Source organism: Eurytemora carolleeae, unplaced genomic scaffold (assembly GCF_000591075.1).
Source record: "Eurytemora carolleeae unplaced genomic scaffold, Eaff_2.0 scaffold50, whole genome shotgun sequence".
Classification (NCBI taxonomy): domain Eukaryota; kingdom Metazoa; phylum Arthropoda; class Copepoda; order Calanoida; family Temoridae; genus Eurytemora; species Eurytemora carolleeae.
In genome coordinates, this window is record NW_019396217.1 from 32,961 (window position 1) to 60,119 (window position 27,159).

Consider the following 27,159-nt stretch of genomic DNA (forward strand, 5'->3'; position numbering starts at 1 on the left):
GAGTAGAATGTCTGTGCGTGCCTAGTGTAGTATTGCAAAAATTGTTTCAAGATGGCGCTAAATATTTCCTCATGGAGAGCAGTCGGGCTTCTCACTGCTGCTGTTCTTTTTATACTCATAGGAGTCAGGTATAAATATTTGATAACAAATGTTATAAAAAAATAATTTAATGTTGTCAACAATTTCCGAGGATTGGAGCTGGAATAGGACAACCTTTTTTCTAGAAAAACTGCGGCCTCATTGAAATTAAAGATATCTCCATCTTTAAAATTTTTACAACTGGTTAAAGCGGTCACTGTTGTAAATCGTATATGGAACATTCTCATCTTAAGACTCATTTTTCCGTCGTCACATTGATGTAATGTGGTCCTAAGATTCTTTTTAAAAATTCTTGTTAAATTGAACTTTGAATTGTTAGGTCGGACAGTGTGAACTGGAGAACAGTAGATTTACAAGCCGTTCCTCTTCCATCAAACCTCAAAGATATCATGTAAGCAGATGTTTTATTATTTCTTATTTCCATTTTTGAATGAAATTATTGCATCTAATCTTCAGGTCTAAAGTTGATATTTCCCAAGACACTATAGATGTGGATGGAGCACAGATATTTTACCAGGTTTTTAATCTAATTTTTTAGAAAAGCGTATTTCACTGAAACTTGACATTTTCTGTTCTTTAGCACTAGTTATATAAACGATTCAAAATGATTAAATTGGTGAGGAAAGGACAACATTTCACCAAGATTTCGCTGGATTAAAAAATAATATTGCTTAGTCTGTTAGTCCTTATAAAGCATTGTGGAAGGACTGACAATATTTCAATATTCTTGGGTATTCTAAGCCCCTTGATTTGATTTGCTAGTCTACTAGTCATTCTAACACATAATAAGAACTGAATGAATGAACGATTATTGTATAGTCTGCTAGTCCTCCTGACGGTGTGGTTCGAACTGGTAAAACTGTTCTACTACTCCACGGCGCTGCTTTCACATCTCAAACCTGGATAGACAAGGTTCAATCATATGTAGATTTTTACTTCTCTAATTTTTTATCATTTAATGGGCTCCCCTGACCAATTAACCTGCCATAGTAAGCAAAAATTCTAAATCTTCAGAAAAAAATAAAAATTCTATGAAATGAAAATATTTTAATAAGTATGGAAGGATTGAAGGAAGGCAAGTAATCAACTACCAGTAAATTAAAAAATCATGAGTTGTCAAATATTTTCTAAATTCAAGTAAGAATATTGATAAAATTTAGGTTCCAACTTTGGCTACCCTTGCTGCTCTGGGTCACGGTGTTGTTGCAGTTGATCTACCTGGATATGGTAAAAGCAAAGAGGTCTGTAAACTTGTTCAAGGTTAAACATGTTCCCCTCCCCTCCCCCCAGCTTCGCTATATATTATTACATATTAGATACCGTTTCTGGTAAATTAAAAAACAAATCTGTAACTGGACTTTTTTTCACAATATATTCTCGAAATTTTTAGCAAGTTCATTTAACTGTTATTGATTATTAACTATTGATATAAAGGCTCGGGTGCGGAATAATGGCGAGTTCTTGGCTAAGCTGATCTCCGGATTGGCAGGGTTCCAACCCATCATCATTACACCTTCCATGAGCGGGGGATTCATCATACCTATGCTGTCAAACAAGGAGAACAGAGATCTCATCTCAGGGTAGGTTCACCGATTATTGTAAAATCGGGTTCCAGTAGCTCCTGTAGGAACCTCCTAAGCTAGTGGGTTCGGCTCAGCTACATGTTGCTTAGTCACATTTTGCCCAGGTAAAATTTTGCCTAGGTAACATATTGCCGAGGGTAACATATGAGCGAATTTTTTGCCTAGTCAATAATTTTTTCACAAAGAAAATTTTCAAAAAATCTGCAAATTTGTCATCAAAAACTATGCAATTTTTTAAAAATCATTCAGTTTCCTACCATACCATATCATGCCGAAAGATGTTTTATCTTTTATAGAATAAATACACGCTAATTTTGCCGTAGAGGAGAATAAAAACTTTTAATCATTTTATAGGTTTTGAGTTATGTTTTTTGGAATGTGGACAAGATGCAATTCAATTGTCCTATAACATTAAATTCATTTAAATTTAACTGGTTCAGCTTGAAAAAATTTTCATTTCTGACTAAATCTATTTGAAAAAAAGAAAAAGGCAAAAAGTATGCTCTTGCGTTACCTAGACAAAATGTTACCCTAGGCAAAATGTTACCCTAGGCAAAATGTGACTAGGCAAACTTGAACTAGGCAAGACGTTACCAAGGCGAATTGTTACCTAGGCAAAGCTAAATTAGGCAAAATTTGACTAAGCAAATTGTGACTAGGCAAAATGTAGCTGAACCGTGGATTCTATTCTTCTATATATACTTTGTACTTTGTCTGTAGGTTGATTGTTAATTATAATAGTAATAACACCAACTATGTATTGTATAGGTAGGTTCCAGTAGCTCCTGTAGGAACCTCCCAAGCTAGTGGTTTCGATTCCTCTATATAAACTCCAGCTATGTATTGTATAGGTGGGTTCCAGTAGCTCCTGTAGGAACCTCCCAAGCTAGTGGGTTCTATTCTTCAATATTTACTCCAACTATGATTGTCTATGGGGAGAAGGATACTGGACTAGGATACAGGTAAAGGGTAATTATTGCAGTATTAACCAGAATAATCTGGAATATGAAGACGACGCGTTGAAACCAAGCTTATGTGTTTTTGTTCTTGCCCTATCGTCACAATGATTAAGGAACCCAATGCCTAGTGCCCATTGAGTAATTTGTCATGACTTGGTGCAAGACAAAGAAGAACAGTCAACACTAAAAAGAGTGGTGAAAATCTAGTAAAAGAGGGGTGAAAATCTAGTAAAAGAGTGGTGAAAATCTAGTAAAAGAGGGGTGAAAATCTAGTAAAAGAGGGGTGAAAATATAGTAAAAGAGGGGTGAAAATCTAGTAAAATAGGGGTGAAAATATAGTAAAAGAGGGGTGAAAATCTAGTAATACATTAGCAAAATATTATTGAGTATGGAACCGAACAGAATTGCTGTTAGAATATTTGTTAATAGCGACCCTCAGAACGGCTCTTATTGGACACGTGAAAGACGTTAAGTCTCCTTTCCCGGACAAATTCCTGCATACGCCCCTGACCGCGCGGGGTGAGCGTGAGTGTCCAGTTATTCTGAATAAACAACAATGATAATTTCATTACTTCGCCCACGTTTAAAACCGAAAAGTATGTACTTTAAGGGTTGATGAGCGCATTTGAGAGTACTTTAATACAAAGAGAGATGCAAATTATTTTATAATTCCAGATTGAGTTTTGGCGATTAGCTCTTAATATATCTCACAACTCGTTTTGGAGTAATTAAGAGTATATCTTTTTATCAAGTTTCTTGTAGTTCTGGTGTTTCACTAGTATCTCTGGTCTTTCACTAGTATTATCATTTACAATTTTTTATATGCTAATCATACTTATCTCTTCTGATAGTTGATATCTGTATTCATTACATACTCCAAGGTTTACAATATGATACAACTTGATTTCATCTTAATTCTTATCAGTGATAAGATCAGTAAACACGATCTGCAAATAATACCCCCCCCCCCCCCCTAAATTGTCCTTTCCCTCCTTCCTCAATCGGGCCTTTATAAATATTGATGATTTCTCTTCAGTTGTTCAGGGCTTCTTGTCCTGGAAACCTGATTTTCAAGTTGGTAAATACAAATTCTAAATCTTAATCTTTACTATTCAAAATCCGGCTCAGAGCTGGTAAATGAATTAAATAAAAACGTGAAGGCAATGTCTTTGTGACTTGATTCTTTGCCTTCAATTTTGTATTGCCATTATTAGCAACAAAAAAGCAACATTTAATCCCAAGAAGATGGCCGCTTTAAACCTTGTTGTTAGAAAGATTCGAAATGAGTTTAAAATGAAAAAGATTGTAGATGTTATTAAGAGTAAAATTTATTAGTTTTTCTTTAGGTCACGTGATGATTTATCTGCATTGCCGAAATCGACTCTGCCACAGGTCTTATTGTTTTTCTAGTCTGTATTGTGTGTGTCCTTTTTCAGCGTTATTTTAAGTATTTTAAAAGCTTCTAAATATCTGTTTAATTTTTGTTTTGGAATTGTTACGTTTCATAATTATTATTTTTTATTTTTATAATGAGTTTTTTTATATATATATTTAAAGTGTATACAATCAGGTTGCAAAGATATAGGGATTAGAAAATTAGAAAATTATGTAAAGTGGTCAATTACTTTGTATCTGAATTTAAAGATTTATTTTTTTATAAAGGTTCTGCCGGGAGCTGGTCATCCTGCCTACCTGGACGCCCCCGAACTGTGGCACACCCTGCTCCATAACTTCATAAACAACATCGATATCGACTTCACAGAGTAGATCCTCATATAAGTGTGCAGAAGGATATATGTTCGAGGAATATTGTAGATTTTAAGGAGTCACTACTTAGAAACAGGACATCACTACTCTCAGCTGTTCGAAAGTGTGCAATCTCGAAAATCGAAAATATTCGGCCAATATTTTGGGTTAAATTAAATCTATAATTCATATATTCCGAAATTACCTCAAGTTTGACTTTGGTTTATTTCAAACTTCTCTTAAAAGACTTTGCTTTTATTCATAATGTTAAAAGTGGGAAAAGCGTGTTAGAAAATATGTCCCTTTGGATCAATAACTGATGTTTACATGAAGTACTAGACATTAAATATCAGTATTGACTAGCTGCAGCATGGAGGAGTTAATAAATAATATTGGTTTAGCCTACATGTATATGTATACCCCTGGATCAGGAGCAATAACTGATATTTACATGAAGTACTAGACATTAAATATCAGTATTGACTAGCTGCAGCTGCATGGAGGAGTTTATAAATAATATTGGTTTAGCCTACATGTATATGTATACCCCTGGATCAGGAGCAATAACTGATATTTACATGAAGTACTAGACATTAAATATCAGTATTGACTAGCTGCAGGATGGAGGAGTTTATAAATAATATTGGTTTAGCCTACATGTATATGTATACCCCTGGATCAGGAGCAATAACTGATGTTTACATGAAGTACTAGACATTAAATATCAGTATTGACTAGCTGCAGCTGCATGGAGGAGTTTATAAATAATATTGGTTTAGCCTACATGAAATAGTTTACACAAATATTATATGTATAGACTTCATGTATTAACTTGAGACATCGATATTATAATTAAATAGTATTTTTAACAAAATTATCTCATGGCGAAGGGATTCAGTATTTGCGACAAACTATGATTTTCTTATCCCTATATTTTTGTAACCCAAGTTCATAGACGTAAGATAATTCAAACTATGACTTTTGTGAGAGCAAAAAATCTTAAGTTTGAAATATCAAAGGTTTGCACCATCATGTTGCAAAGATATTGGGATTATAAATTTTTAGTTTGTGGCTATATGACTCAATTCCTTTCTAAGGCTGTTAATGACTACAGTTAGAACTTAGAAGTGCGTGTTATATTCAGTAGTTTTCACGTGACATTTGAAATTGATGTAATAATTATGTATTTGTGTGATAGCACCCACTAATCTGTGATAATAAATATTTTTAAAATTACACCATATTTACAACTCTTTTGGTAATAAGATTTATCTAATATAAAAACAAGAATTTGAATTTGACTTTCTTATCAGAAGTTTCTAGTTTCCGTTCAAAAATTATAGTTATTGTGATGTTTTTCTTTTCTGCTAAATCTGGAGTATTTGTATCTTTGTATTCTTATATTTCAGATGAATCAGAAAAATGTGGATTTGCAACAGCTGCAGGAAACCTGTGTTCTTCGGTGAGTTTAATAATTGATATTATAGTCCTAAACTAAGAACTGAAATGAGACAAAGAACACTAATTTATTACGATTATATGAATATTGATCTAATAAAAACTGATTAATATCGTGGAAATCCTTGTTTTAAGAAATCTATAAATCTGTTATATTGGATAAACCTTGAAAGTTCAAGTTTAACCTATTGAATTAATGTTAACACCTGTTTTAGCTGAACGACGTCAATCCCTGGGATATGATTGGCATCCTTACTGCTTGAAGTGCCAGGAGTGCGGAAAAGTGCTGAACCCTGGACAGCATGCCGAGGTAAATATCCCAGGAGTGTGGTAAAGTGCTCAACCCTGGACAGCATGCCGAGGTAAATATCCCAGGAGTGTGGTAAAGTGCTCAACCCTGGACAGCACGCTGAGGTTAATATCACAGGAGTGTGGTAAAGTGCTTAACCCTGGACAGCATGCCGAGGTAAATATCACAGGAGTGTGGTAAAGTGCTCAACCCTGGACAGCATGCCGAGGTAAATATCCCAGGAGTGTGGTAAAGTGTTCAATCCTGGACAGCACGCTGAGGTTAATATCACAGGAGTGTGGTAAAGTGCTTAACCCTGGACAGCATGCCGAGGTAAATATCACAGGAGTGTGGTAAAGTGTTCAATCCTGGACAGCATGCCGAGGTAAATATCCCAGGAGTGTGGTAAAGTGCTCAATCCTGGACAGTATACCGAGGTAAATATCCCAAGAGTGTGGTAAAATTATACCTTAGATTAATGGCCGTTTAAAGCTTTGACATAGGGGTTTGCTTTCTGCCAAGTCATCTAGTAGACGATTTTTTAGAATGCCACGGTAAACGCCGGGTGCTTTACTTTTGCTAATGACTAAAAATACGGAAACAAAGATGTATACATAAACTTCTAAATTGCATTTTACTGATTTCAGCATAAATCGGCACCTTACTGCCATATTCCCTGCTACGCTGCCCTTTTCGGACCTCAGCTGTTTGGACACGGGTCAACCACTGAATCTCATAGGTAAAGTCTTATAGGGATATTACATTCATAGATAAAACCGGAAGGAACGACGCGGCCACTATACATTGGATAATGGATAACTTTTAAATTAAGTTTGATTCTTTGAAACTTTCTGAAATTTGAAAAAAAATTTCAAGATGTTTTTCACATTATGAGACTTACTTAATCGAAATTCAAAACTTTTGTATTGTGAATATTGGACTCAAGCATTGATCTCCATCTTAGGCAGACCTATGGATTAATTTAATTCCTCTTCGAGCTCCCGTAGGTGTCATACCCTGCAGGGATAACTTTAATTGAGGGATTAAGCATTTATTCTCAAATTTTAAGCGCCCGCTCAGGATATCGAGCTCAAGCATTCAAGATGATCGATTCAACACATGAAAACAATGTAATTTAAGAATTACCAACAATCAATCTTTTATCCAATAAAATCGAAACCAATAATAACCATGAATAACAAGTAAATATTTGTTTCAGGAGTTTTGGACAGCGCTCCAAGAGTTTCATTAGACTTGAGACAGAGCTTAGCAACAAGGTTAAAGAGTACAACAGGTTAGCTACCAGCTTTTTCAGTATTTTAGTTACACTAAAATAAAATTTGAAGTTTTTAAAATTATTAATATTTTCAACAATTCCAAAACTGTTCTTGCCAAGGAAACATTAATTTGTAGAATGTATTTGTAAACAATTTTTTTCACATTCTATTTTTAAAAAACTTCCAATTTTTAGATTTTATCATTCCACTCCTCGGTGCCATCTGTCATCAAGAGAGGTTAATCAGAGACTTCTCTTAGAGGGAGTTCTCAAGGTATTTAAATATTTAAAACATAAAATCCAATTTTTCCTGATACATTTAAAAAATTTAAACATTTTTGTTCTTCTAAATAGCTCTTTAGTCTTTAATAAGAGGAGTTATTTTAGAGTTCAATCTTTTGCGCAATTTAGGTAAGTTTAAAATCTGGATCAATAACAGATTAGGAACTATCAAATTCGACTAGAAAGAGATGAGTAAATTGGCATCAGCTGATGCATAAACATAATAAGTTGAGTCGAATCTTTTGATTCATAAGATTTAGGAGTTAATGAAACTTCTTATTTAACAGTTTCTGAAAGACTTTATTTGATTTAAATTTTTTCATTTTTGCATAGGTCTGAACTTTAACTTGGAATATCTTTAATTTTGAACTCTTCATCTCGATATCAAATTTGAGCACTTCTAATTTGAGGGTTATAGCCATACTTCCCTGCATTGTACGATTACCATCGATTATGAATTAATTTCTTCGTAAGATGGAGATCAATGCTTGATCCCGAGATTCTCAACACTTAAGTTCTGTATTCTTGATGGTTAACTTGTTTAAACCCAATCTCATGATTTGATTTGCCCAGGTATTCTGGGGGACTGAGTACAGCATCAGACTCAAGGAGTACGGGGATAACAGGGTTATCAACAGACACAAGAAAGCACTTTCATTAGGTCAGTTTGTTGGGTGGTTTAATGATTGGATTTTAATAAACTTTAAGTCGTTATGTTCACTATTCACAATTCTGCTTTTAAAATCAAAATATGATCTATCCTCGAATTCTGACAAGATTGTTACATAAAGCCTGAATTCGCATAAAATCTTCATTTTCTTTTTATTTCAATCTCTAATTATCTTTTCAGGTTTTGAGTTTGAAAACATAAAAGTTGAGGATGAAGTCTCGGAGGACGAATGTTTTCCATCCTTTGGTGAATGCTCCATCAATCTGCCCCCGGGGGATTTATCTCTCGGATTCCCTCCGGGGGAACTCAACTCGGAAACAGGGAACTCGGATCTTCAAAAATGGGAGACACTAAGTAGACTAGATACAGGTGAAAATTAAATTCATTTTTTGTTTTGTTTTTCTTGTCTTTCGAGACAAATTCATTTTATAATCATATATTAGAAATGGTTTATTCTTTATACAAATTTTTTTATTGAATCTAAAAAAGACTGATACATCAGATTTAGAAAACGTGATTAGTTTTTAAAAATCTTGAGTGTCAACGATATAAACATGATTGACATATTTTCAGAATGCAACGGTGAAATGAATCTGCAATTACTAGAATCTCTTATAGAAGATAATCCAATAAAACAATCATCCAGGGAATTCAAAATTCACATTTTATATTAAACTACGCAATGTTGAATTCACTGTTATTGCCGCTTGAAAATTTGTTTTTATAAAATAAAATAACATTTTGAATTAAAACAGGACTAACTTACTTCGGAGTCAATCCATGAGTGTGAAAACTGTTAAACCTAAAGCTAGGAACAAGCTAGTGGATTATGATGAAACCAAGAATATTAATGAGATTAGCGAGATCTATGAGACTGAGGACGGAGAGACTGACTGTGATATTATTAATTCTGAAATCAGGAAAGTTGCAACTAAACTAACTTTACTACAAGCTCTAGTCTTAAAAACTTCAACTAACCCTCTATTTGTTGAATTAAATGAACAATTCACAATGTTACCGATTTAAAGCTTTGTCTGACCAAGAAAACTAAATAACTCAAATTTTGCTCTGTAAAAATGTGGCATGCGGATACCGCTGAAAAACTGTGACGGAACATGTCGAAATTAAACATTTGTAAGCAAATAAACGACGATATCTACCACATTATTAATAAGATAAATGTTTAAGGGTACTGATGTAAATTTGACATGTCTCGTTTTAAATGGAGTGTCACTTTTAATTACAACGTCTGTTTAAAATGCATAAGCTTAAACGTAAGTTGTATATTTTCTCTAGTGAATTGAATGGAAATCTGCCAAACTTCGGAGATACCTGTACACAAGATCTTGGGAGTGAAACTGCCACATCAAAAGCCATTAATCTTGAGTCTGGTGTACTTGACATAACTAATGATAAATCTAGAAATATGAAAATTCATGACCTTGAGGGGGAAACGCTGGATCTTGATAACTCTGTTTTTTTTGAGAGCCAAGATATTCTTCAGAATTCCAACACTCTTCAAGGCATAGATGTGGTTGATCAAGCAGATCCTCTTGATAACATCGATGTGCTTAGTAATTCAAATGTTCTTGATAAATCTGATGCTTTTGAGATATCTGAGGTTAATGACAACTTGAAGGACACTGAAGACTTGAAATCTAATAATGATGGTCTGGACAATTCTAACGTTCTTGATTCCTCTGAAAATTTGCCCAACATTAAAACTTTTGAAAGCTCTGAAGATGTGAATAATTTTGAGAACAAGGAAAATTTAGAGAATAGTAAAAGATCTAAGATGGCCTTCAAGATGGGTTTCTACACATCGAGATGTAATTCTTCCATGGAGGTATTTAGCTTAACAATTGACAATTTCTCCTATCCAACAAACTGTTATTTATCACCTTAAGTCCTTAATTTGAGTATTGCTAAGTCAAAGCCCTATTTTCGAACTAACAATTTCTATTTATTTTTTACATCTAGAGCTAAACCTTTTTTCTTATTCAAACTGCTATGAGTATTGAGCAGCTGTTTTGAAAATAGTAATAAATTTAGAAATGCTTAAAGGACTCCAGTTCAGCTGATGTCAAACCACTAGGGAGTTTACCTCAGAGCAACAGGTCTAAAGGCAAGTATTGAGCACATTCTATATCTATCTGAGGTTTATTTTATATAGAATTATTCACGGTGCTTTCCTTATAATAGATATAATAGATATATTATCTTGAAAAATCATTTCGCCCCCTTCCCCGGACAAGTAATTTTTTTCAACATGTGTCAGGATCTCTCTGAATAGGGATAATTTTAAAAGGAAAAAAGTACTTTGAAGGTAAACCCCCCCCCCCCGCGACGGCCACCCATCTCCTTGAAAGAATGGATAATTCTAGAAAATTAACATCTTAGATTTATCTTGTTATATTTTCACCTCAAAATACCTCAAGAGTTTTATTTATAAATTTGAATTTCTGTAATTCAGAAGTTAACATTTTACTTTGAATTAATTTTCGTAATGTTGACAGGAAGGAAGACTGAAGAAGAGGAGAAGAAATCTAAAGGCCCACGGGCACTAAGAAGAAGAGGAAAGAAAATGACAAGATTAAGAAGAAGAAGTAGTATAAATGGCCACTGGTATGATAGAGAAACTTCAGGTAATTTCCATAGATTAGTTTAAAATATCATAATATATTTAGCTCGTCTTTTGCATCCAAAAAACAATCAAAAAGGCTGAAAGTGTCAAGATTTAAAAGGGGGAAAAAGGCTTGAAAAGCAATATTCAAAGCTGAATTTTTGCACCTTAAAAGTATATTTACATTTCAAATGAGAAATATAATTTTGTTGTGTGATTTTGTACAAAATTATAAAAACAATTATCATGTTATGTATAAAAAAAATAAGGTGTTAAGGGTTATTAATGAAAAGCTTCAATTTGGTGAAGATCACATAATTAGTTAGATCATGTGATTCTAAGTAATATTTTTTGTTAAGTGTTTACTCCTCCAAAACACTCAGCAATGTCAGTTTGGACAACCAGCTTGCAGTCAACACAAGGAAACAGTACATTAAACATTGGTCAATGGTCATTAGTCATTACTATTTTCAAGTCAATTAAAATTAAGTTCTAATGTATTTGCTGAAGTTATGGGAATAAGAAATCAGAAAATCCTAGTATGAAAATCTAATTTTAACTTTGCAGTACTATGAGGAAACATGAAGTAGTTTATTAAGGTGCTTCTATAGAAAATGCAAATTCTATGATCTGTTTTTTTTATATTCGATATGTATTGATTAGAGGTTTTATCCTCCCTTCTGAGCAAGTACAAGATAGATTCTGAGGCTGGTAGTTTTGGCCTCTATGTGGTAAAGGAGTCTGGGGAGACGAGGCTGATTACAGATACAGAGTATCCTTTACTTATCAGGTAGCAGTAATCTATATAAATAAAGTAGTAATCTCTGTTTGATCAATGACCGATTTTCCTCAAATTCTTATTTCGACACTCTGTAAAAGCACTATTTCATAATTCCAAAATGAGTTATTTTTTTACTTCTGTAGGGCAAGTCTAGATTTCCAGGTAAAGCTGAGTTCCCAATTTAGTAGTGAATAAAGATTATTTATCTATGATATAATTGCTTAAGTAGGAAAAGTTTTGTTTTGTTTAATTAAGAGTAATATTAGGGAAAAAATGGGGAAAAGGTCAATTGGCACTATATTCTTTTGATGTCTTCATGTAGAATTTGAGCTCAGTCGATGCACTATCTTATCTGTAGTGCTAATGTGGAGTTTAAATGGTCAAATACTGAATTACCAATTCAAGATATGTGGTTGAACTGTTTCTACACCTAGCTCAAATTCATTAAATCCTGTCCCATCTTGATTTTCTTTTTTTAGGGTTAATCTTGGTCCACATGAGGACATTGCTAAGATCTATTTGATGAATAAAGAAAACACCAACGAAATCAGGTATTTTAAAATTTACTTATCATTTGTACATCTTTGTAATTAATCAAAATTAATCAAAACCCTCAAAATAATTCCTACAAATTTCTAATTTTACGAAAGAAATTTTTTTCAGTCACAAAGTTGCTCAGTACCTTCGGTTCTCATATGCAGAACTGCGGTCTTTCCTTAGCATGTTCTATGAAGAGGAAGAGAGAGAAGCAGATAGAATTAGGTAAAAAATAAAAGTAATTGCATTCATATTATTAACAGTTTATGTACAGATATCATAGATTTTAGATATTTTTTTTGATTTCTTTATATGGTAATCGTCTAAGACGAACAGTAACATCACTTAAGTCTACCCTTAGCCCTTGGCTAGAAGATATTTTACCAGTTTTAATCTGTTCATTATGTAGAGGGAAGCTGGGAAGCAAACTGCCTTTTCCCAAAAAATCTTGCTTCTATAATAAGATGTTTTAACCCCCCNGAGGAGGAAGAGATTAAAGGAACTAGAGGAGGGAGAGATTAAAGGAACTAGAGGAGGAAGAGATTAAAGGAACTAGAGGAGGGAGAGATTAAAGGAACTAGAGGAGGAAGAGATTAAAGGAACTAGAGGAGGGAGAGATTAAAGGAACTAGAGGAGGAAGAGATTAAAGGAACTAGAGGAGGGAGAGATTAAAGGAACTAGAGGAGGAAGAGATTAAAGGAACTAGAGGAGGGAGAGATTAAAGGAACTAGAGGAGGAAGAGATTAAAGGAACTAGAGGAGGGAGATATTACACAGCTGGAAAAATAAGTACAAGAGATATAAATGTACAGTGTCAAAAAATTTATTATGTGCCTTTAATTAGTACCTCATGATAAAGCATATGTAATATTTTACGTTTATTTTTACACCAACTGTATGTTAAACTGTGTTAAGAATGCCATTTAAAGTTTTTATTCATTTTTTTACCAACTAGAAACTATCAAAAATTTAAATTGTTCACCATTATATATAGATAGATATTTACAATGCATTTAAAATATAAAATCTACATTATGGGTTTTATCATTCCATCTTCTGCAGTTTTGTTTTCCAAGAAATCTGCATCAAGCCAGAATGACTCGTAATCAGTGTTATTATGTAACAACTGAAATCGCATAATTAGTTAGATAATTTATTGTAGTCTTAAAAATAGAGCTTTCAATGCTTTTTAAAATAATTAAGTTACAATTTTATTTCTGAATACCAATTTTTAACAACACTATTTTATTCAAAAGATGATACGACCGGGTTCTTACATTTTTTCCACTGAACCTGAAAGTAATCGGGTTTAATTGGGATTACTTTAAATTGTTCTCAATTTGTCTGGATTATATTTGTATATCTGATAATGCTAATAAAGAACAAAAACATATTCTTCTGATTTCATTGTCCAAGTCCGGTCTGTTTTTACCATCAAATGGGAATAAAAATAGGAGAGATAAATATATTTATTGGCGACAATATAAAAGTTGTGAGTAAAAAATATGCGCGCAACTATTTATTATTTACATGTACTAAAGTAATAAGATTAGAAAGTTATTATTAATAAGTTGAATATTAAGGATTCATCCTTTAGATGATTGTTTCCTCAACTTCTATTATAACAGATGTTTTGGGTCTAAATATTTTACAAAAGATTACAGTTTTTCGTATTATTCAACTTTTTATGAGGTTTCTAATATTTTTTTAGTGATTTAAAATTATTTATAATTTTTACTAGTTTGAATTTTTATGAAGAAAAAAAAAACATTAACAAGGAAAGCCAATGTTCAACAGGATAAAATTGTTAATTTTTTTCGTTAATTTTTTCTCGAGAAACTCTAGGATGGCCATTTTAGGTAAAATTTAACTGAGATCTAAATTTTTAAATGTGAATTGGTTTATTTGTGATAGCTGGGTTTTTGTTGCTGGTACGAAGGATGTGGGTCTGCAGAAGTATCAAGGAGCTGAAGTTCTTGATCAACCAGGGTTGTAAATCCTAAGCCTAAAAAACCCTCCAGAAGAAATTCTGTGGCAGTACGGTCTTCGGATAGTAGAATGCATAAAAAATTAACATATTTTCAAAATAAAAGTAAAATATTAAATAGAGTTTGCAGAGCTCGAGTAATTCGCTCATTTCTAAAAAATACGACAATTTCTCCATGTACAGTTTCAGAGGCTGGTTATTCTCTCTTTGGGCCTTAACCCTATTCCGACTGGGGTGGGGGGTCCCAGGGACCCCCCTCTCAGACGTTTTTTGGAAAAGACTCAAAAAGTATTGGTCTGAGGCTGTTCATATTTATCACTTTTCTAACTTAACACATGCCCCTCATTTTAGGCTCAAAGCGGGGCTTTTATACCTACTGCCTGAATGCCTTATTTTACGTATACCAGACTAAATCTATATTTAGACCTACTTCCGGTCATTAGATTTAGACTTTTTATAGCTCTTTGAAAAGCCTTGAACAAAAGGAAGCAGATGGCATAATTTTTGCGAAGAAATTTTGATCAATTTTTACAACGATGCCTGTAAAGAGAATTTGCACACTTAATGTTTTTTTATATAAGTTTTGTTTTTATAAAATTTTGGATTTATTTTGCATATCTGGATTAGTCGTGGTAAGGGCTTTTCAAAAATGTATAACCTATCATATTTTCCGCGCTTTTTGTTTTTGCTCATTTTTTGCAAATTTGCTAATTTTTTTGCAGATTATTAAAGTAGTGCCCAAGGCCTTTTCAAAAGAGCATCAAATGTAGATTTCCTTCTTTCAAAACCCTTCCAAATAAAGATTTGTTGCTTCCGGTTTATGTTAAATCAAATTTTCTCTTAATCATTTTAAAGTGATGACTACTTTAAAATTGTTAATCTATATAATGAAGCTCTTCGCTCGAATATATTTATATGTCAGCTATAGCTGGCCAAACGGCTGGACCGATGGGCTGAAATTTTTTGAGGGAACCCAAGAGGTAATATAGACTAAAGACTAGTTACATAAATATAACGCTGGAAACATTTACAAACAAAACATTTTGTAGCAGGAGACGATTTCTGACAGGAAACGTTTTTTGTCAGGAAGCTTTGTGTGGTGAAATGCTTTACAAGCTCCCTTTCTTATTGTTATCTTGGCTTAAAAGTTGTTGATTCTGATAATTGTAATATTTTTTACTGCAGTTGAAATTACTTTTGTAGAGAAACCACAGTTGATAATTACATGGAGGTATCACTTGAAATTACTCTTACAAAAGCCCAAGGCAAGACTTAGGATTTGGCTAGACTCGGTTTTAGTTATTATGATTTTATTATAAAGATTTTAAATTTAATTTAAATAGAAGAAAATGAATGCTAGATCAGAATCCTTGGGGCTAACGCTAGACCCAGAATTCTGCCAGTTCTGTTGATTTATGAATATATTTTAAAGTTTTGATTAGGAGTGATAAAAATAAACTTTAAAAATAACCTTTGATTTCTGTACTTTCCATCTTCTTTTTCTTTTATATCAATAGTACACATATCTTTAACAGAAGATATTTTTAGAGGTAATTCTTTCTCTTTGCCCTCTTTCCTCCTTTTATTGACATTCCAGCCTTTCTATTATATACTTTTATGATCAAAATTACCCTTATTACAAAATAAAACATAATCTACAAAAATAGCAGAACATTAATCAAAAATATGTTGACACTTTTCTCTCTTAAACAGGACATTCTGAGATGTTAATTAGATGACTGTAATTTATATAAACCAAATATTAAACAGGACATTCTGAGTTGTTAATTAGATGACTATAATTTATATAAACCAAATATTAAACAGGACATTCTGAGTTGTTAATTAGATGACTGTAATTTATATAAACCAAATATTAAACAGGACATTCTGAGATGTTAATTAGATGACTGTAATTTATATAAACCAAATATTAAACAGGACATTCTGAGATGTTAATTAGATGACTGTAATCTATATAAACCAAATATTCAAAAATTATAATTTCACAATCTTATTTAGAAAGAATTCGAATATATCACATAATTATAATTTTTAAAAAATCCTAAAATATCATGTCTAAGTTCAAATAAACTGAACAAGATATTATTCAATGAGTAAAATTCAATAAAAGTTGACAAAAAATCAATACTTTGACTATGCATCTTTTTTGTTGCACAAAACTCAAGAAAAACAATAATCAAATACTATGGTAGTAGTATCAATAGCTGAAATAAATTATTACATTATAAAGAAATAGATATCAAAATAACACTTTTCTGCTTTTGAATAATTGACAAATAGAAAATGATTACATGACAATGACTTATAATTTTTAAGAGATCAAATAATTTAAATTATCCATTAATACATTTAAATTTTTACATAAATATAAATGAAAATATTGTATTTTGATGAGACTTGAGTAGGTAATGAGTTGATCTGAACTAATCTAAGATTATATTTGATGTGCAACTTTAGATGATATAGTCTTGTTGCAGTGTATCTGCATAGATTACATGGATGAATTGGAGGTGTGTATATTTCTCTGAAAAATCGTCCCACCCCATCTTTTTAGCCGAATATTTTTTCCCCCCAGAATTAGAAGTTAGGTGTTTTTTCTTAGGGTTTAATTGGCTGAATAAGAAAAAATAATTGAATTTTAGGGTAAAATAAACAAATATTTCGCTAGTAAGTGTGAAAAGAGATTAAAAGCCCAACTTTCTCATGACCAATTTTAAACTTTGACCTCCAGATCTCCAGGAATGATTCTCCGCCCTGCATGGATGCCTAACACCTTCATGCCATGCCAAGATTTATTTGAAGTGTTGATGAATGTGTATTGTTAGATTTCCAGCTGTTGTTGCAGCATATTCACATAGATCACATTGATATCCCTCTTTGCTAATATTTCTTCTGAGAAGGTTCGCTGTGGTTCCTGTGTATCCATTCTGCTCTTTGTGCTTAAACATCATGTGTGACTTTAGACTTCCTGCAGTTTTTGTAGTGTATTCACACTGATTACATGGATACCTTACTTCATGCTTAAACATCATGTGTGACTTTAGACTTCCTGCAGTTTTTGTAGTGTATTCACACTGATTACATGGATACCTTACTTCATGCTTAAACAATATGTGTGACTTTAGACTTCCTTTAGTTTTTGTAGAGTATTCACATTGATAGCATGGATATCTAACTCTCTCTTGTTCCTCATGTTTTTTCTTAATGTGACGCTTTAGATTCCCTACTTGTGTTGCAGTGTATTCACACTGAGTACATGGAAACCTGACTGCCTCATGAATAACCTTTATGTGTTTCTTAAGACCAGCTGCAGTTTTTGCGGAGTATTCACACTGAGTACATAGGTAACTTATTCCTTCATTTTTTCTCTTCTTAGTTCTAGATTGTAGTGGATCTTCAAATATCATTTCCTCTAAAAATATTATTGGTTTAACAGTTTTATTGAAGAGCCAGGATCTGTAGACAATAACAGTGTTGAATGGGATGCAATGTTCGATCTGACCCTGTCCACTTTTAGGACTGAATCCCAGTAGCTATTTACTTTTTAGTAATAGTTTGTAATGAATATTTATTTCAATTTTAAGTGCTCTCAGAAAGAGGCAAAGCTTAATTTATGTTCATTTTTTAAACTGAACTTATAGTTTTAATGATTTTTAAACCTAATAATTACCTTTGAGTTCTGTGTTTTCCATCTTGATATCTTGTTCTGTTATGTAAACAGTAACCATATCTTCTACAGTAGATTTTTCTTCTTTACTTGTAACTTTGTCTTCTTTCAATGCAGTTTTTACTCCATCCATTCTATCTATAAGCTTTTATCTAATAAAACAAATTACTGTTATCATACCAGAAAATTTATATTTTAATTAAGATTGAAATTATTTTATTTGAAACAATACATTCTCAGTATGTGATGTCAATTATACGACTGTAATTCATAATTAAAGATCAAATATAAAAAATTACTTTTTCACATTCTAATTTACAATGGTTTAAACAGTTTAACTTTAAGAAAAAGATATTACACTATGGCTAAGAATAACAATTCAAAGAGATAATTTAATTTAATTTAAAGAAATTTTTCATTCACATTCAAATAAAAAAAATTCCATGGATATCACATTATAATTAGGGTTTTCAGCGCAATTGATTTTACTTGCGAGCCCTGTATTCCGATTGGAAACCGTAATTATAATAAAATCATATACATATCGTAGAAGAATTTATACAATTTAAAATGATCAAATATTTTATGATACAATAACTGTGCACTTTCTTATGCAAAGACCTCATACTGAATTTCATTTTAGCAGTGCTATGAGGGAGGGGGTGCAGAGGCGCCATGATCCCCGCAAAAATGACCTCCGAACCTCAGGATTTGCAGAATTACCTCCAGGCCCCGCAAAACTAGTCTCCCAGCCTCAGTGACGTCACCAAGCCTCCCGCCATTCTGTCTCCACGCCCCGCATTTTGGTCTCCGCTTGTTGTTTTTTTTATTTTTTGTTTAAATTGGTTGGCTTAACCAAACAAATATCAAAATATATCTCTTCATAGTAGACTCCGTAATAGTTTAAAGAATCGTCTAATCAACAAATTTGACATGTTAATTCATTCAATTGTTCTGGAGTTGTTTTTCTGTAAAAGTTTACATTAAGATGGAATGAGAAAAAGGTTCTTGATGGAAATAAAAGCCAAATATTTTTTTTATTGGAGCCAAAATGCGGGGCGTGGAGACAGAATGGCGGGAGGCTTGGTGACGTCACTGAGGCTGGGAGACCAGTTTTGCGGGGCCTGGAGGTAATTCTGCAAATCCTGAGGCTCGGAGGTCATTTTTGCGGGGATCATGGCGCCTCTGCACCTCCTTCCTCGTGCTATAAAGTAATAATTCATAATAACCTATTTGTGATTCCAGCTTAATTTTGAATGACGCAAACAAATTAGTTTTGTTAATACTAATTGGGTGGAAGATCTATCTTTTTACGCTCAGTAAATTTAATTTATTACTGTGTAAGTAATCCTAACTTTATTTGTTGCGTTACAAAGTTTTTAAATAATTCAAGAAAAATGTTATACTCTCTACTTGAATTGTCTCAAAAAACATGTGGGAGGGGTTTACCCCCTCAGTCCAGTGTATGCAATTTTGAAAGACCAACACTTTTTTAATTTATTTAAATAAAACACTGGGGGAGGGGGGGGTAATTAATCACCCCCCCCCCCAGCAGGGTGATGGTAATCATGGTTAAAAGTAAATGAAATAAATTAAAATCGTCGTTTTCTAGATCTTGAGTTTTCAAAAACTAGTTTACTTGCTTATAAGTACTCTAAATATGTTTCAGATTAGCATTTTTCCTTTCAAAATGTGGAGATATTGCTCTGTAAATTTATGTAAAGCACGCCAGAGGCATGGCACCAAATTGTTCGTTTTACCTAAAGAAGGAATTGTACGTGATAAATGGTAACGTTCCAGTCCTGTGGGGTGGAAGTCCACCAAGAACGTTTTTTGTGTGCAGCAAACATTTTTCTAGAGAATCATCTAATTCATATAATGTTGATTTTGAACAACAAAAAGGACTGAAAGTTGGTGCAATACCAAGTATTTAAAGACCATTGCCCTTCCCTTTATTCTTATTCCGCTTGTTAGTATCTTGATTCACTTAAGAATTTTGAGCTTTTAATCACTGGCTTCTCTACATCGGGTGAGCAAAAACACATTCTCCTACTGGATCAGGGTCATCATTTCTCAGTATTGTGGCCATGTTATGAACACCATTCCTGCTTGTGCTTGTATTTCTGGGCTATTCAGGATGTTTTATTGACAAAAAATGGTTTTAGACACAATAGGCGTTTAACTATGCTTCAAGAACTGCAGACCATTCTTTTAGTTTCTAGGTTTGGTGATTAATCTAGTTTAATTTTTCTAGTTCTGGTATTGCTAATCTGTTAAATTTCTGGTTCTTGTACAGTGCATTTCCATTTGATTTCTCGGCCATTGTTTATCAGTTTTAAATTTACCTTGCATACCTTTTGAATAATGACCGACGTCTAGACAGAGACCAGTTCTTCTATCATTATATTGGTCGACCACATGACGTCAACTAGTTTTGGTCGTATGAATTATCCATCAGAAAAGAATTTAGCGTGAGACATTTGGCGGCCAAACTATCGTCTTCCAACGTACGACCAATGTTTATACATTTTAAAGGGAGAACATTCTAGATCCTCCATTTTCATTAAGATATTATTTTAATAAAAATTACCATATTCTAAAAACATAATTGAAGAGAGTGAAAAAATCATAGATATAATTTACCATAAAATCACATAAACTTGATTTTCACAAAAAAAGGTTGAATTTTCAAAACAACAACGAAGAACAATGCCAATTTCAAATTAGTGTCTGTTTTTAAAAACTAAGAACATTGTGTCCGAAGTAGAATAATTAAAATTAAGCTTAGGTTGTATTTTAGCAATATGAATTTAGACTTTAACACACATATATCACAAATAAAATTTAATATTATCTCTAAAAAAGAACATAAAATGTATCACATTGATCTTAGTCTAAGTATTTAACCAATATTTTCAAAAAATGCTTATTTTGTTGTGCAAACAATCCATGCGAATCTTTCACACAATTCTTTAAAAAAAATACATAAAACTAAGAGTCATAAAAAAGATTACAAAGGTTTAAGAAAATTTTAATGATGTGATTTTTAAAAACTAGTTGAGTGTTAAGCAGAATGTATTCAAAACTAACTTATGCAATTACAAAAAACATAACTAGTTGTAAAGTAAAGATATTAAAAAAATAACTATTTTCCAAGTGTAAATCCCATTCTTGCATCAATATTGTCCATAGAGTTTTTAGCAATGTTTAACATCCATATTGAAGATCCAACAGCCACTCCTAAAAATAAATAGTAAGGGTTCTCAGTTCTAACCAGTATAAAGCAGAATATCAGTCGTGACGCTGTCGTTATTACGGTTAAAAAATGTTAAAAAAGATTGTTATTTGTAGCGGTTATAACTCCTATAATGTGTGGAACTTTTAAATTTGAGGATAAATGCTATAACTTTCAAATAAAATTATCAATAACCAGGGTATGACCAAAACAGAATTAAATTAATCCGTAGGTCCGTATAAGATTACCCATAGATAAAGATAGATTGCGCATAACACGACACTTTTCATCTTGAAAGATATAAATGTACAGAGATGTTTTAAAGATATTCCTATCATATAGATTAACTAGGTCGGTTGTGAACATTGGCTGTTCTTATGTCATTGAGTACTTGTGGTGTACATGAGTTCTGTAGAGAGAAATTTAAGTTAGTTTAGTCCTTCTCATGTCCTTCTTCAGTTCTCGTCAATATGATATATTGCTCAGTGAAATATTGTTGTTCAAATAGTTCCATTTCCGGAGTTATTTTACACTTTATTATGAAATCCATTAAAACACCAAACCACCCCGCTTATCATTGAAGTACACTTTGACCCCTAGAAGTATGAGTTCGCGGACTGTACAATTCTTGGTGATTTTGCGTACATAAGCTATCTATGTTTATTTATTTATCTATGAGATTACCTTGTTCGTGATATTCACAACAAAAAAGTTATGACTTCTGAACATTTTCATAGATATGTCGCTTTATTTCCAACTGAAAGGTAACAAAAACCACTTTTATTCTGCGTTATACGGATTATGACTGTAAAGTGTAAGTCTAAGTTAACATCTGTACTTATTGTCCAATTCAAAAAAATCAAAGTTTCCACTTCACTCCATGGTTTATGTAAAAAATGGTATATATTTGAATCTATGAATAATGGTTACAAAGTTTGAAGTTTTTAAACTTTGAATTTGTTAAAGGGGGTGTTCGCGAAAAATGAAAGGGGTTAAAGGCTTAATGCGATAAAAAAGCGCTTTTGATCGCTACAAATCTTACTTCTATCTGTTGCGTCTATAAGGAGAAAATTGTTAAAGACGTCACATACCGAATAACATGGCGTTCTTACAAATTGAAAAAATTGCAACATACGACTTAGACCGTAAAAAAATCAATTTAATTTGAAACAAAACATTCAAATATTACAACCTGTAGTCATCGATTATCTTTCGCCACATTTATATATAGTTTTTTCATAATATGTTTTAATTGTTATGATCTGAGAGTTACTTATAAAAACATTTATTCCTGCTTCGAAGATTTTCGGTAATGAAGACGACATTTTCATATTTTCCAGGAATATTCGAAAACAAGTTGTACGCTAAATATTATTTTAAAAAACAAAATCAAAACTAGTATGAAATATCAAATATATACAAATGTGGCGAAAGATAATCGATGACTATAGATTGTAATATCTGAATGATTTGTTTGATATTAATTTGATTTTTTTACGGTCTAAGTCGTATGTTGCAATTTCCTCAATTTGTATTGTTCTGCATAAAATTATGCTTTTCTAACTATATTTATATTTTTCATGTTCCTGTATAAAGAGGAGGAGAGAGAAAGTCCCAGGAGATACACAAAATAAAAATACTGTTTATGTTTACTGTAAAATATTATGTTAAAGTGGTGGAAAGCTTTTTCCATTGAATTATTAAAATGTCTACTAAAATGTCTACTTTCCCTAAGCAAATCATGATTGATTTTCAAGTCAAATAATTACAGAATACAAAATGTAGTGATTATTTCCACTAAAGTATCTGTAACCTGATACCCGCACTGAAAGGTTTTTATTTATTTTCTCCACAAAGAATTGAAAAAAGTCCAATCTAAATCTTGTTCTTCATGTTTGATTTTATACATTCCTAAAAATATGTGTGTTCATAAAATTAACCCCCTGTATTTTTAGCAACTCTATATTGGGATCAAGAATAAAGAGAGAAGACCCAAGTGTTGATTCAAGGGGAAGGGAGAAAGATGGCTAGGTAGAAAAAAAAAACTAGGATAAAGAGAGAGAGAGAATTAGAAGGTCTTTGAATAGCTAAAACTAACTTGGATACTTAGCGAGGTCCAAGTAAGGTACTAAAACACTCGCGAAACATGTATGGGCCCTACGCTCTTCGGTATGAAACGTCTTTATCAATTTTCTCCTTATATACGCAACAGATAGAAGAAAGATTAGTAGCGATCAAAGGCGCTTTTTTATCGCATTAAGCCTATACCCCCTTTCATTTTTCGCGAACACTCCCTTTAAGCAAACTTGTTCCCTACCCAATCTAAGTGTTGAGCTGCTAGGAAGAGATCTGGAACAAATTGCCCAGCTAAGAACTGAACCCAAAACAAACAGACCAGAATGATAAATACTAAAATATGTTTATAATTAAAAAGATATGGCGCGAACCTTAGTGAAACAAAATGAAAAATCCCTACAGGTTAGCAAAAAGGTGATTTAGTTTCACTAACACATCAAAATTGTATGGTTCTTTATTTTGGTAAAATTAACAGTATATTTTGCGCAAAATGGAAATTTATATTATATATTTCAATAAAACCAGTGCTTAAGTTTAAATAATTAATCTTTTAAAAGGTTTCTAAACAAGCTGTGACATTTTACAAAGGAATTAACACTGCACTTGCCACAAATTTTCCAATCACTAAATCCTTGCTACCAAAGGGCGAATTTTAAAAATTTGAGCCGCGGCTCAAATATGAGAAGCGGTTCAAACATGGTTGGTTCCACTTGAATTCAGTGTTTCGAGATTTGAGCCTGCGCTCAATTGGAACCGGTTTGGCTGATCAGCGACACGGTTTAAATTCTTTAAATTCGACCTCTTGTGGTGAAATCTTTGATATTTCAAACTATTAGAGCAGAATTCGAAGTTCAGATCGCAAAAATTTAAAGATAAGTTAGTAAGTGTTTAGATCCTATCCTTTTAAAATGTACTTTCTATAAGTAATCTTATTTTCTAATAGAAGATATTGATCTGAACGGTTTTTAAAATCTGTTCATGTTAATTCAAGATTGTTTGTATTTCTTTCATTATCATTTTCTTTCAAGGCCAAGATCAGCTTAATATAAGAACAACAAACTTACGGAAAAAAATCTAAATATGTTAGATCTCGCAATTTTTGTTTAGCCAAAGGTAACATTTTTTTCTTTCAGGGGCATTTACAGGAATTGGCTCAGGAGGTGGGAGTTCTTTTCAGTTTTTACTTTTTCAGGAAGGGGCTTTTCCCCAAACTCCCAACATGTATATGCCACTGAGGCCGAACATTACCTATACCCTGCTCTAGTCTGGAGATCCTTGCAAGCTAGTGTTTGCCGACTGTACATGTGGAATGAGAGTCCAATAGTTGACAGTACAACATAGTTTGTACTCATATCCTCAGACAGGCCTAATCTGTAAAAAAAGGTTTAAAATTATGATTGTGTTAATAACGTATAAGCAAAATATTGATTTGTGGTTAATTAAGGGTGTATATTAGTACAGAAAAATAATATACACCCCTAGATAATCTTAAGAGAAGTTTAAAATTCTCCGTTTCTGCATTCTCGGTAGAAACCAAAATATTAATATACAAGGCATTTTTCCGAATCAACAATACTTAAAAACATAATGTTTGGGAATAAGAATAATTTTCTCAACATTTTTAAACTAATTAATTTCTTTTTATTATAGCGAAACTGAAAGCCTGGAATTCAATAATCAATTTAATCAATATCCAATTTTGTCACAAAGATGCAAAATATTTAGTTTAAAAAGTACCATCACGATACACAATGGCATTTTGATTTAAACTTTTGATCTTGGGCTGACAATAGATTGAGTTATCTACCATTGTCCTCTGCAAATAAGAATAGGATATCGTGAATATTGAATGGAACTAATTATTCAATCAATGATTCCAACCTGGAGTAGACTGCGGCACTGAGTGAAGGATGGATAACATTAACTGCAAGAAGAGAGTATGAGATGGATCCGGCCAGGGGGAAATAATGAAAATATAAAGAATCCCTGAAGACATCATGCATTCAAATTAGATTCAATTCTATCAATTGAAACTGTGGTTGGATTAAGGGTTTATACAGGGGAGGGGGGGGGGAAATGGGGAAGTGAAACTTTCACTTTCAAGGAGATTCTCCCTTCACTGAGGTTGAGTCCACCCCTCCTTGCTTGTCGATGAATGGCCAATTTCTTAGACGTTCTACCACAGGTGGAACCATAGTCATACTATGGTTAAGCTTTACAAGAGAAATGTAGATAGATGATAGACCTATAGGTGTACCTATGGTAATATGAATAAGAAATTGGCCAAAGTTTCAGCTGGGCAAATTCCTGGATAATTTCCTGGAAAACGGTTTTACCAAAAATCGTATTCTAGGAAATTACCTGAAAATGAAACTGTTATAATTCTGAAATGCATGCCTTGTTACGGGTTTCTCAAACAGTACTTTAACAGATCTATATTTATTTAATCCTTCACTTTGCAACCTCTGAATACATGGTAACAGAAAATCCATCTGAAAAATTACAAAAATATTAAAAACAGTATCCGTTGTGCATGTGTTTAAAATAAAATAAAAAATAAAAAACATTCATCATAGTAAATAACATTATGAAAACATGATTGATGATTCACGAGTAGTTCTTAATTCTGTTAATTATCTGGGTAGGGATTGAGTCCCTGTTCTCCTTTGTAACCATGATAATTTCTGTATTTGATAATTCGGAGATTTCTTGAACCAGTGGAAGAGGAGACCCTCTGGAGTGTGGAATAATGGCAATAATATCTCCGTCAAATTCCGTAAAAAGTTTTCGAATTTCTTGCTTGAATTTCTGGCTGAAACTTTCCATTTTCCCAATTTCGTCCACTACCAAATACTGGCGGCCAACGGCCTTTAAGCAGGGTATGGCTATAGTTTCGAAGTCGGTCACATGTACGGTGTATTGACCAACCTTTGGTCCGTTTATCTGAGATACAGTTCGAGCTAAAATTCCCCGTTGTTCGTTGTCACCAAGAGTGACGATATCGAAGCCGATTCTGGTTCCGTTAACTCGAACCTCCTCGGTGTAAAATCCAGTCACTTCGCCACGAAGCTCTTCGGATACTTTTCGACATATTGTAGTTTTACCTACACCTGGATATCCTGTCAGTAAAATTCGCATAATTGGTATTTTGCGCCAATTAACAATTTGTATTTTGTATTTCGTAATCGTACTAAAGCCGAGCGAACAGCTGATTTTCTTGAGTTTTGATCTAGATAGATAGATAGATAGATAGATAGTCAAGTAGTGAGGTTGCTAGATAGAGAGGTAACTAGATAGATAGATAGATAGATAAATAGATAGATAGTCAGGTAGTGAGGTAGCTAAATTAGTTTCCTGTTTCTCCGCTAGGTTCCACTGCAGAGCCAGGGATGAATCCAATCTCCATTTTACCTCCCGTTACCCAAAACCTGTATCCTAAGCTTTAAACGGTTAAAAATAGGCGATTACTTTACATCTCGCCTATTTTTTCGTGTGAATCTTTGAATTATGTAGATTAAAAAACTTTTTGCGAAATTTTTTTTGTGAACTATTAAATTCAGGGTTAAATATAAATGTTGAAAACTTTGTTGTAAATTGTCCAAGTCAAACAAAGAGTAATAATGCAAGATTTACAGGTTTTACAGAAAAGTATATTTAATATTTCAGAATATATTTAAACTAAAACCACCGGTCCGGTTTATTTATTATTTTGCTACAGCTGAAAAAGCTGATTCTTGTTGAAGGCCAAAATTTCCTCAAGTTTTTTTTTAAATTACCAAATGGTGCATGGTAAAAAAGAATGTTGTTCGCTGCGAAATTGCCGTCATTTATTTACTACTTCTATCACTTTATGGCTCTTTTTAGGGTT

At 32.8% G+C, this 27,159-nt stretch overlaps 5 protein-coding genes across 7 annotated transcripts; 2 read left to right on the forward strand and 3 right to left on the reverse strand.

Moving 5' to 3' along the window:
• The first annotated feature begins 2 nt into the window (after window positions 1-2).
• On the forward strand, window positions 3-4,476 carry LOC111698398 (protein ABHD14B). Its single transcript, XM_023468724.1, has 9 exons — window positions 3-128; window positions 419-490; window positions 556-616; window positions 919-1,011; window positions 1,260-1,340; window positions 1,534-1,679; window positions 2,534-2,644; window positions 3,988-4,033; window positions 4,304-4,476. Exons 1-9 carry the CDS (start codon window positions 52-54, stop codon window positions 4,406-4,408), a joined length of 792 nt encoding a protein of 263 aa, XP_023324492.1. The 5' UTR covers window positions 3-51; the 3' UTR covers window positions 4,409-4,476.
• Window positions 4,477-5,748: 1,272 nt separating this feature from the next.
• Window positions 5,749-12,532, forward strand: LOC111698397 (uncharacterized). Of its 2 annotated transcripts, none has more exons than XM_023468722.1 (16): window positions 5,749-5,849; window positions 6,061-6,155; window positions 6,782-6,873; window positions 7,354-7,428; window positions 7,606-7,684; window positions 8,266-8,353; window positions 8,543-8,731; window positions 8,936-9,008; window positions 9,118-9,282; window positions 9,659-10,208; window positions 10,415-10,487; window positions 10,879-11,007; window positions 11,345-11,407; window positions 11,649-11,775; window positions 12,246-12,317; window positions 12,430-12,532. In XM_023468722.1, exons 1-16 carry the CDS (start codon window positions 5,810-5,812, stop codon window positions 12,530-12,532), a joined length of 2,013 nt encoding a protein of 670 aa, XP_023324490.1. In that variant the 5' UTR covers window positions 5,749-5,809. The 2 variants fall into 2 exon arrangements, with proteins under 2 accessions (XP_023324490.1, XP_023324491.1); XM_023468723.1 differs by having other exon boundaries at window positions 10,427-10,487.
• Window positions 12,533-16,549: 4,017 nt separating this feature from the next.
• On the reverse strand, window positions 16,550-18,148 carry LOC111698422 (zinc finger Y-chromosomal protein 2). 2 transcript variants are annotated; one of them, XM_023468761.1, is made up of 3 exons: window positions 17,984-18,148; window positions 17,346-17,725; window positions 16,550-17,264 (listed from the first exon to the last, which is right to left on the reverse strand). In XM_023468761.1, exons 1-3 carry the CDS (start codon window positions 18,111-18,113, stop codon window positions 17,106-17,108), a joined length of 669 nt encoding a protein of 222 aa, XP_023324529.1. In that variant the 5' UTR covers window positions 18,114-18,148; the 3' UTR covers window positions 16,550-17,105. The 2 variants fall into 2 exon arrangements, with proteins under 2 accessions (XP_023324529.1, XP_023324528.1); XM_023468760.1 differs by having other exon boundaries at window positions 16,554-17,725; window positions 17,984-18,147.
• A 2,889-nt stretch (window positions 18,149-21,037) lies between these two features.
• On the reverse strand, window positions 21,038-25,890 carry LOC111698424 (uncharacterized). Its single transcript, XM_023468762.1, has 5 exons — window positions 25,689-25,890; window positions 25,173-25,277; window positions 24,540-24,662; window positions 23,533-23,624; window positions 21,038-21,220 (listed from the first exon to the last, which is right to left on the reverse strand). Exons 1-5 carry the CDS (start codon window positions 25,856-25,858, stop codon window positions 21,126-21,128), a joined length of 585 nt encoding a protein of 194 aa, XP_023324530.1. The 5' UTR covers window positions 25,859-25,890; the 3' UTR covers window positions 21,038-21,125.
• Window positions 25,783-27,118, reverse strand: LOC111698405 (cancer-related nucleoside-triphosphatase homolog). The gene is made up of 2 exons (XM_023468739.1): window positions 27,113-27,118; window positions 25,783-26,564 (listed from the first exon to the last, which is right to left on the reverse strand). Exons 1-2 carry the CDS (start codon window positions 27,116-27,118, stop codon window positions 25,899-25,901), a joined length of 672 nt encoding a protein of 223 aa, XP_023324507.1. The 3' UTR covers window positions 25,783-25,898.
• Window positions 27,119-27,159: the final 41 nt, after the last annotated feature.